Raw genomic sequence first — 11,280 nt, 5'->3', positions numbered from 1 at the left:
AACATACCCATCCTTTGTGTTGTTCAAAGGTCGTCCTTAGGTCTTTTGTTTTTTGCTTAGTGTGCCACAAGCATGGCAGCCCCTGTCAGCTGCACTGTAGTGAGTCAGGGCTCGCTGACACCCAGGAAGAAAAATTGGACCCCTTGGGAGATGGACCGATTTTGGAACATTATTCTTTGCCAGCCATGCAGAACACTCCAAGAATAAATCAATCCCAACACAGCATTCGCAGCAAAATGTCAAATTCTTCCTAGGTAATAGGATCTTCATGGATGTTACGTTTTTGCATCTTTATAGTTAGGAACCTGGCTCTTAAAATTTCTCAAAATAAGAAAGCATTTTAGATTCTTCCGAGCACCGTTTAGCTATCTGTATTCACACATCTGTATTCCATAGCACAGCAGTTCCCTCACTTAGTACCCGATCCGGCTAGGAAGCTGCTTTGTAGCATAGAAGGTAGAATAAGCCCGTACAACGAACACGCTCTGCTCACTTCTGCGTACTGTCATTCTGAAAGCTCCGTCCGACTGTTGCTTTGGTTTCGGCGATGCAGTCTTATGTAAAGCTGCCCCCAGTGGTGAAGAATATTATGGGCATGTGCAGAAATGTCTTCCTTTTATCTTGCAAATGAGTAAGCTCTGCTGGGAAAAGAGTGATTGTTCTGAGTGAGTAATAGGAGCAGACTGGTCAGCTTCAATGTAAATTAGTGAGGTATGCTGAAATATCCAAATCCTCTTAGCCTCTTTTACTGTTTCTGAAAGCTGTTTTGCATCCTTGAAGTTAATAGCTGAGACTTTTGTCTGGGAGGATAACGTGACATTTGTAGGACACGGATACAAATTTCCAGTCCTAATGGTTTTTTGTTTTTTTTTTTTCTATTTTTTTTCCCCCTCATTGCATTAGACGTGCTCACAAGACATTTTTGCAATAACTCACAATTTATTCTTTTATTTTTTAAATTTTTTTAGTGAAGGATCAGCCCCTCACTGTGTCGCTTATCAAGCATTTCAGTGGGGAACACTACACTTTACAATGTGAAAAATGTTTTGGAGCTGACAATTTGCCTTTTTGCTTTTTTCTCATCTGTTAAAAGGCGTAATGCCAGGAGGTTAGAAGAGAGTATTGTGCTCATTTATTTCCGAACTTGTTGTCACTTTGTTCCACAGCACAAACATTTCAAACACACGCTTTCATAATCCTTACAATATGGGGACAAGCTAAGCGGCTTGATGTGTTACCTCTATCAGGTGAATTGTTTTTACTGTAGGTTATGTCGTGGGTAGAATTTTATGTGAAGGTAAAGCATGCAGAATTCATTTAGACGTGTGACTCTGAATTGTTACAAAGAGCCTTTTTCTCTTTCCTTTTACTTTGTTTGCTGTATGCTGTAGAGAAAGGACACATCCTGTTAACTGGGCAGAGTGATGGTAAGATGGCATTATAGCATTATAGCAAACACACCATGTTAGCATTCTTCCTTCATCAAGAAATCTGCGATCAGAGATGATGGAGACTTATCAGGTCAAAGCTCTGTGTGATGGTAGATCATGCAAAAGCCTGAAGTGTGCTACTTGTTAAAAGAGGAGTACAGTTGATAGTCCTTCAAATGCAATGAGACAGCTGTAAGAATTGCTGTTCCCCTCTGAGGAACCTTACTCCTTGGAAAAATGTGCTTTGGATTTTGAGCAGTGAAGAATTTAAAACAAGGTAAAACCTAAAATTTTCCATGTTTTAAAATGCCAGCACTGGCTAGTACTTATTCTGTGAATGACTTCAGGCTTAAAGCAATTGCGACAGAGAATTAATGCACCTACCTGTAGTGCCTAAATTAGGAGCACAGTTGCCCCTGGCTAATAGCAATTGGTGAATGTTTATCATGTTGTCAATCAAAACTACTTATCTGCATCAAGCCCCACCACAAAAAAAGTTCTCCACTGTGACTCAGTTTTGTGGAGAAGTAAAGGGTTAATTCTAAATTTATCATGATCTCCCATTCCCAACACAGCATCTCTTTAGCTGTTAAATCTGATCTGTAGGCCTGGGAGGCTGGTGAAAAAATTCAGGATGTCCTGGGCACTGTGATAGTCTGGGGAGCTGTTTGGCTGGCAGGAGTATCACGTGCCTGCCCTGATGTGCTTATTGTAGGTTTTCCATCACTGCCTTGAGGTCTGTGTGTACTTGATGGAGAAGGACTGGCATCTTTGGAAGACAATTCAGACCTTCAGTAAGCCAGTTTGTCTTCTGGAACTGCCACTCTCTTCCTCTGCTGACAGAAGAGGATGCCTGTGACAAGTGAGCTCTTTGTTGAAACAGCTCAGACATTTAAAGTCAGGTGGGGTGAAATTAAGTCTGAATTTTCATCTGCTTCAAACATAGTATGTAGGGCTTCAGATTCCTTCCAAATTCTTTCTCAGTAAGAGCTGGTATTACTTTCTCTAGTAGCTCAGTCTGATCCTTCTTCTCAGACTTTGATAGTTCTCTGGCTTTTCTTCCTTTGTCTTCTTTCTGTATCTTCATTATGGAATTAACAAGTAATTTCTCTGCCACCATGAGTCAGCAGAGCTTCAGTAGCTTTTCCAGGGTTTTAATAATTGCCAGTACAGTGGACAAATGTGAGGGAACAGCCACTCTTTTACCATTAGTTATTTTCATTTTTCTGAAAGGGGTGAGACATCAAGAGATGAACAGAGAGAGCATCAAATCTGTATTAATGGATTGCCAAATTCAATTTTCTTTACTGAGATCCTTTTTGAATTACACAAGCAGGAAAAGTGCCAGTGTCTGATAAACAGTTTCTTTAAATTACATTTCTGTATCTTCATACAGTTGAATGATTTCTTTTCAAATTGCTGAAATAAAGCTGCTCCCAGTATGAACCATTTCAAGCAGAATTTCAGCATGGTCTGATAGTCGTATGATAAACGATGAAAAATAGGGAATTAAGTTAAAGCTGCATTTTAGATAGGAAGATACCTTTTGTAAGGGATTTAACCTTTGCCTTGTATCAAATACAGTTTATATATCTTTGCAACCCCACTGCATTACCTTCTAAATCATGCCGCTAGGAAAAAAGAACTCTAGGCCAAACTGGTTAATGTGTCTTATGGATAAGCTTGTTTTAATTTCACAACTCCTAGGAGGAGTTACAGCATTGGTTTGAATTTAACTTAGACCACGTGTGAGTTTGTGTCTTTTAGCTGCTGTAGCCACAGAAGTTTTAAGTTCAGTGCTCTGTGCCTGCACTAGGCAGACCTGCATGCTGCACTGAAGTAGCAGTTCTAAGTCAGGAACAAGAGGTACAAGATGAAAATAATAGAAGTCATTGCCTTTGCACTGACTGCGTGTGAGCACTGATTAGTGCTGAGAATCAATGTTATTCCTTCTCTTCTCTCTACAAAGACAGAATTTTTTACTAATCTGAAAAGAAAATACTCTTAGGACAAATATTTGTGTACTCTCTTACACAGTCTCTGTTTCAGCCTTGGGTATAAATCGAGATTCCCGTACCTTATTGGTTTTGAGTTGTTTGCTTCCATGATTTGTTTTCTTGGGCTTTCTCTGAGGGTAAAAATGACATACACTAAAAAAATAAATAAAAATTTGACAGTTATGTTGTTAAGCATGTCTTAATGTTAATACAGGTGACAAGGCAGTGTTGGATGGAGCCTATGATTTTCTTGATCAGTGTGACCGACAAATTAAACTCAAAGATGTTTCAGAATGGTACAGTATCCCAAGGTAGAGATGGTTCAGATTTTTTCTTGGTAATAAACTTTCAGTAGACTATCTGTCTGAACTGTATGAATTTGCTCACTGCCAGCCTTTGGAGTAATTTGCTTTAATTTAATTTCATGTTTGGTTTTGGTTTTGCTTATTTAGTTAAATTTGAATATATTTTCTTTTTACATTCATTCTGGCTGTGGTCTTTGTTCCCTGCCACAACACGCCTCTGAAAAGCTAATTACTTCCTAACCTGAATTGCAGCCAGAATAGCAAAGCTTCAAACAAAAGATCACATTCACTGTGAAAGCTAGTATCTCTACAGAACTGGTGTGGAATCGAACATGGTTACAAAAGAGCAGGTGAAAGAGCAATTCTTGCTTCCTTATGACCCTGACAAATGCACCTGCAGGGACCACATATGTGTATTTGCTGTGGTCATTTGGGATGACAGAATTGCCAGGCTCCAGTAGGCTGAGGAATGAGGGGTGCAGAGAAGAAATGTAGGCTTCCCAAAGTGCAAGAAAACAGCAGTTAGCTGTGGTTAGTGGTATTCTATGTGTATCAGCTGTCAGAAGCCTTTCCCTGCTTGGTCACTTGTTTTCCATTGTTTTCCTTCTTTCATGCTCATTATTTAAAATACGTCTCTTGTGCAATAATTGTTGTAACGGAGTGGTTTTTGTTTTTGTTTTGTTTTTAAGAAATGTTTCTATTTTGTTACTTCCATAAGAAATTCATTTGGAAAACCAATATGATCCTTTTTAGCCACAATGTGTTATGTTCTTAATGCACAGAGAGTAGGCTTCTGGATACAGTGTTTTTCTGTTTATAGATAGAACTCCTGGGTCTAGGAGTGCCTTTTTGTGTGTAACCACATGTTCCTTCGGGGAACTGCAGATAAAAAGTGCTGCACTGTGTTCTTTTTGGGTTTATGAAGGGCTTGGGTTTATGTCTTTCCCTCAACTTTATTTCACTATAGAGAAACCAGGAATCAGCTGGGTTAGCAATTGTAGCTTGTTCTAAAGGGTACTTTGGTGTGCTATCACTGTATCATTTAGAGTAGATAAATCTAATAAAATGTCTGCAATTTTTGAGCCAGTGATTAAATGAACCTGATGTTCTGTGAGGATTAGATTAGAGCTGGAAGGGTGTAACTCCCAGGGAAGTATTGAAGCATGGGAAGACAGAGGGAAACTTGGAAGGATGTAGGATTTGCCAAAGGTGAACATAGCAAAAAGGAAGTGTGGGAAAGGGAAATTCAGGGAACATGCAGTGCAGAGGGACTGAGGTAACACATTACTTTAAAGAAACAAGGAAGAGCACTGAGAGGAGGATCAGACTTTACCCAGAAGTTTGTTGATACTGACCTAAGGACCACAGTGGTAGATGGAAGATGTAGATAAATGGAAACATCTCCTTGTTCTTCAGCTAGGAACAATTAGCTTTGCAAGGTGAAAGGACTGCATTTTACAAATTCTGTGTTAAGGTGGGGGAAGATCTGAAACTCAGTCAGAGACCTGCCTCCTTTCTAGGAGTCAAAAACATATCTATAACATCTGATTGCTTATAGAAAACATCAGGAACACACCTGTCAGTTTTTGTATGCCAGGAGAAACTCCTCAGTGACGCGGTTTGCAGGGCGACACATGCTATCACTTTCCTTAGGCACAGTTACATACTGTTGAATAGTAAACATTTTCAACTCTATAATTCTGTTAAAAGGTAGGCATTTTGGATACGTCACAGAGACTTCTGATTGTGAAGGATATGGAGATGATGGAGCAAGTTGAGAGGAGGGCCGCGAAGATTATCAGGGGGCTGGAGCATCTCCCCTAGCATGAGATTGAGGGAGACCCCATTGCAGCCTTCCAGTACTGAAGGGAGCTTACAAGTAGGTGGGCTGCAAAGTGATGGAACTAGGAGGAATGAAGAATCTCTCCTCCAAAAGAGGAGAGATATAAGGTAGGTGTTAGGAAGAGGCACTGTTATAATAAAGTACTGTAACAGACCGTCCAGCATTGTAGATTACCCTTTTCTGGAGGCTTTTCCTGGTTTTGTTTTGTTTGTTGGTCTAGCCTGAGTGGTCTGTTATCACCCACAAATGGGTCTTTCACACCCAGCGCCTGTTGTAGAGAGGCGCCTGGGGCAGCGGAGCAGGCAAGGAGGGTTTTAATTTGTAGCTTCAAGCACAGATTTGCCTTCATTCTCTCCTTTCCTTTGTTTTCTTGCCTCCCACATTGCAAGTTTTTTCCTCAACCTTATGTGATACAGACTACCTTGGATTATGTGTTTTTTTTTTCCTTTGAAGTAACTTGTCTGTGCATGAGTGAATGGCTTTACTTGCTCCTTATTTTTGTCTCCATGACACTTTTTAGTCTATCTATTTCATCCTGCAGCCTTGCAATGAGGGAGAGCAGATTATCTACCTGCTAACACCTCACACAGCTGCTCTGACTGCTGCCTCATGATGCCAAGGAAAGGCTCATGTACACTACACAACCAGAGGTCTGGACGGTGACGTGGTGGCCTCTGAATTCAGTCAGGGTTGCAACATCCTTCCCGTCAGGGGTAGGTACCCTTGCTCTCCTTTGGGTGGATGCCATTACTAAGTCTCACTCTTTTGGTGGGTATTGTGACTGCTCCCCTCCATCCTGGTGAATGATAAATGCCTTAGAGAGGTTCAAGTGCAAAACATAAAATGTTCTCAGTGGCCTCTGTTTGCAATTCTGCCTGTAGTCTTTTATGAAGATTCCAGGCAGGTTAAAATAAACCCACACCCTCTGCAGTTGCTTCCTACTCTATTGGGATCTAATAGGCCATTACCAGAAGGCAGTCTACTCTTTTACTATCCCAGCAGCACCCACATGTAATGTAGTTTAAAGCATTCAGAATATGTTATGTGTCATCATGAGATTGGTTTGCCTGTGAGCTATAATTTGTTCTCCTAGGTATATCTGACTTCTATCTTGTTATAACAATCACTGCACAGTTAGAGAATTTATTTTCAGAGGAGCCAAATTAACAAAGGAATTTTGTTGTAAAGTTTCATTTTCACATATTTCCAGTAATGGTTGGGACATGGATGGAGCTGGTAGCATCATGTAACTGACTTCAAGCAGATTTACAGTCTTGTCCCACAGATGTGACATTGCTGGAGCAGCTTGGTGCTGTCCTGTGAAGAGTCAGGTGTGCACAATATGGCTGTGTGGGGATCTTTAGACTCTGTTTGATGTCACATACTGATCCAGGCTCTCATCAGCTGAAAAGTATATGACTTTGCAATGATGGTTGTGGTTGGTAAGCAGCAAGGAGTTTTATTCTCCAGGAAGCCCTAGACCTTTTCAGTCTTTAGTTATTGATGTGTAGGTAAAAAGCTCAAGATTAACCTTTCTTCTTCATGCCTTTCCCATAGCCATTCCTCCTTAATTCCTACACTACATATGCTTATTCAAGAAATGGATATCTTCTAGTTGCTCAGCACAGAGTGTATAGATAAAGTACGCTTAGGCATTTTGGAATGTCAGATGTGTTCCTTATTACACATTTAACTAGCTGCTCCTTGGTACTCCAAATGAAACTGCCTTGGTATCTCATTGTATGCTGAAGCTGAGAAATTACTGATGCTATCAGGTCAACACCTGTTGACTGCTGTGGCTCTTCGACTTCTAGAATAAGGTAGCTGGAAATAACTTTGATTACAGGAAAGCCAAGATCACACCTTCTCAAAAATCTCAAAAAAAGATAATAAAATCTTATAACTTGCTTCCCAAACTGCATCTTAAACCCTAATTTTCCTTATACCTCTGTATCTCCATTGTTGAGAAGCCCAGTAGCATTTCCTTATTCTGGAAATTGATCAGTGTTGTAAATTACTACCATCACTTTTTTTTTTTTTTTTTTTTATCTTACAATATTTATTTTCAAACATTTTCTTTCAGTTAGGCTATCTATCCATTTTTGGACTTCCATTTCTTTTGTCATTTTTAATACTTGCTTTGGGTAAGATTTATTCTAATGGCAAAATTTCTTTTGAGGACAAACTAGGTTGATAAGGGCTGTCACCTTCTGTTCATGGTAGGACTTTTTAGATGTCACAAGAATTTCATTTTGAAAACAGTCAGAACTACTAAACAATACATTTAATTTTGCATATGTAAGTTGTGAATGATTGCTAACATATTTCAATTGGTTGAAATGAAAAGAGACAATTATTCTTACTAGGTAGAGCTACTTTCTAGTTTTTAGTTATGTTACTGCTCCTCACTGCAAAGAGGTGTACAGGTATAAACAGTTAAGAGTACAGGATATCTTGATTTCACTTGACCTGTTGAAATACTTGGAAACGACTTCCAGTTTCTCTTTTCTCTTGCTTACGTGAAAAACTGGACAAAGAAACATCCCAGCTTATCCCTGTGAGTACACTTGTTCTTGCACTCAGTTGTGGTATTCTGAGGTTGTGGTTTTATAATCCAAAGATGACCAGAATTCTGTGTTTTTGTGCAGCATTAGTAACATTTTGAAAACTAAACATGACAGTAGAACAGATTTGCAACTGAAAGAGAAAAACGCGAACAAAGTTAAGAAGCATATAATTATGTTCATACACAGTGTGACTAGCATAAAAATGATTTATTCCAAATGGTTACAGTTGCTTGCTTAGTCACTTCCTTCCCTGGCTTCAGCCTAATTTTGTTTTCTGCTCTTTTCCTGCAAAAAAATATTTCTTCTCTGCCTCATCAAAAGTTGTAGATTTCTGTAATCTTAATAATTCAATCAAGTCCTTTTCAATTAAGTAAGCTACAGCAGATTACAAATATTCCAGCTGTGGTTGCTGGTGCTTCTGAGAAAGATCAAGAATCTTAATTACACTGACAGACATGTTTAGTTGATTAGCCCTCAATCTGCTTCAAGTTAGTCTTAGAGGCTACTCTTCTGTGCCCAGTAAGGATGAACTAGAACTTTCTGCTTCAAAAAATAAAGAGGTGAGTTGTTTTGACTAGCTATTCCATTCTGTATTTGCCTTTCTTACTTTTTCCCAGTAGTAAGTCTGGCAAATGGCTTTACAGAAAACGGATGTGATTTACGTGACTTCATGTTCATCTTTTCTGGACCATGTCTACTCAATAAAACTGTATTAAATGAAATGTGATAAAATAAAAAACAAAAAGCAATTTTTTTTTACAGAAAAAGCAATAGGCTCCCATATAATTGTTCAAAACAAGAAGTCTTACTATATATATATTTTTTTTTTCTTGTGACAGTGTACTCCATTGCTTCTTAAAACCCAGTGTCTTTTTTATCCAGTGGACAGGCCAACAAATAAATTACATGATAAAATCAGAGGAATTCAAACACTATGCACGATGTTTTTCTAATGCATCACAGTGTAAAGTAGTAAATATCGGCAGTGTTAATTTCTGCTTGACCAGAGATTTGAAAGGTGCTGCAGACACAGGGAAGAAGAGAGGAAGCTGACATGGATAGGAGAATTAGCTTTTACCCTTTCTCCTCTTTCTTGCAAGAGTAGTGAGATAGGCACATTGTACTTTTTGCGTACTGTAGCTTTTGCAATTTGTAAATCCTTCAATCCAGTCTACTATATCTCCTAAGTAGCTAAGAAGCTTAAAAAACACACCTTTATCTCCAGCAGCTTAGTTGCATATGGAAAAGTTTAGAGAGCAAGCAATGCTGACAGTCAGTAACTAAGTAGAAGTTCCAAACAGCCCTCATAATGGAGACGCTGATGCTGAATCTGAGTGAGTCACTAGCTCTGTTTCTGCATCCCAGGTGACCCTGAATGGGAAAAGGAATCAGGACAAAATACAAAGGGCATGTAAACATGAGCTTAGTTTCAAAATCAAGTATATTGTCTTCAGGCATAAAGGATATAAGGATATCTCCATCCATTTCCTACTGGGTAAATCTTTTGGCATAAATAGATGTCAGATAAATCTCTATGTATTACAAAAATCCCACTTTACTGATTTGATCCTAAAGCATATGTTTGTCATCATTTCTCATTTGACCAAACTGAGGTCCAGATCCTAAACAGATGTTTATGTATAAAGATGTATCATTAACACAGCAAAAAGTACGTGTGAGCTTTTTGAGCTTGTCTTGAACCCTTTCCTATGTTCCTTTATAAGACTGTGAGCTCCTAGAATAGTAATGTACTTTTTTTTTTTCTCTCAATATATGACTAAAAGAGGTCCTAATCTTAATTTACCAGTATAAACATTACCAGTCTGATATACAGAACAGTCGTGAATAGAATTATGACAATATGTTTTATCTGAAATTGGTAGGAAAGTTAGAAAAGAAGAACCATTCAGGGGAAGCTAAATATCCTTTTGTTTTTTTCTTTCTTCATCAAAATACATCTTTTCAGCTGCATAGTTGGGTTTATGCTATCTCTGTGGGATCCCTTCTGCAATGATGCTCTTTGGTGCTTTTTGCTTGCATAGGTAATTGACACAGGGTAGGAAAGAGTAGAACTAATGGATGCTAGGAAAAAAATATACTGTAAGGCTATGTTATTCAATAAGAACTGCCTCCTGTGAAGATCTTTGCAGTTTCATCTGAAATACCTAATAGTTGCCACACTGAGATAGAAACTTGGAACATATCTTATCTGGCATAGCAAATTCAGTGTTCTTCTCCATGTGATTTAAAGTCAAGTGGAAATATACTGTTAGAAAAGTGCTCTATAAATGAATAGAAGTCTTGAAGAAAGCCACTGTATCCAAGAGTCTCCAGAAAGAAAACTGTAAGTATCTGTGAATATATTTTCTCCTTACGCAAGTGCCATCGTACCTATATAAGATAGCTGTTGATCAAATGAATAATGTTTTAAAGAATCTGGTAATTCATATGTTCATGTAAAGACCAGTGTTTAACATTCTAACCCATTGTGCAGAAAGATATATGAGAGAAACACTAGTCAAAAGTCAAAGTCTTATCCAAAGCCAGATTTAGAATATGTTTCCAGCATTAGTTACTACTCTGGTCATTTGTATTTGTGCACCAATTCCAGATGTGGTTATGAAGATTTTTGTACTGTTAGTGAGAACAGTGCTTTTGTATTGCCGATTACTGATACTGTGGGAATGAACTTAGTGTTGCTAAATTTCTGACTAGGATTCACTTAAAAAAGTTAATGTAAATTAGAGTAGGGATGCTGAGAAAGAGAAAATTCCTGCTCTTAGTAGCATGCTTTTTTCATAGTCAAATGTCTTAAGTGATGGCAGTATTAATTATTGTCAAATGAAAGTGTCTAATTTGCAGAATTTAAGTGGGAGAAGTTTCTCTATTGGCACATTTCTCTCTTTTTTTCCAACATTTAATCCTATATCTTATCATAAATTAATAATACAACAGGCATCCAAAAAATTAAAGGGACAGTTGCTGATCCTGTAACTCTCACAAACTTAGCCTCTCAAATGTTTAGCATATCAAGTAATAAATCTGCCAGATGACCTTCTTTCTGTTCTATTTTGACAGCTGCTTTAAGTATTTGATGGCTATTATATATCCTTTTATTTTTAAATATTTAACTACAGC

General features: G+C 38.3%; 2 protein-coding genes across 4 annotated transcripts in view; one reads left to right on the top strand and one right to left on the bottom strand.

Moving 5' to 3' along the window:
- The window catches only part of LRRTM3 (leucine rich repeat transmembrane neuronal 3), a 78,332-nt gene extending 77,771 nt beyond the window's left edge, over positions 1–561 (bottom strand). The window contains exon 1 of the mRNA XM_015866265.2: positions 8–561. Coding sequence (XP_015721751.1) covers positions 8–11 — 4 coding nt within the window. The 5' untranslated portion in view covers positions 12–561. The remainder of the gene's footprint in view (positions 1–7) is intronic.
- The window catches only part of CTNNA3 (catenin alpha 3), a 394,612-nt gene that overhangs the window by 188,938 nt on the left and 194,394 nt on the right, over positions 1–11,280 (top strand). The gene's annotated exons all lie outside the window — the stretch shown is intronic.

This window comes from Coturnix japonica, chromosome 6 (genome assembly GCF_001577835.2).
Source record: "Coturnix japonica isolate 7356 chromosome 6, Coturnix japonica 2.1, whole genome shotgun sequence".
Classification (NCBI taxonomy): Eukaryota; Metazoa; Chordata; class Aves; order Galliformes; family Phasianidae; genus Coturnix; species Coturnix japonica.
This window is presented reverse-complemented; position numbering and strand designations above follow the sequence as displayed.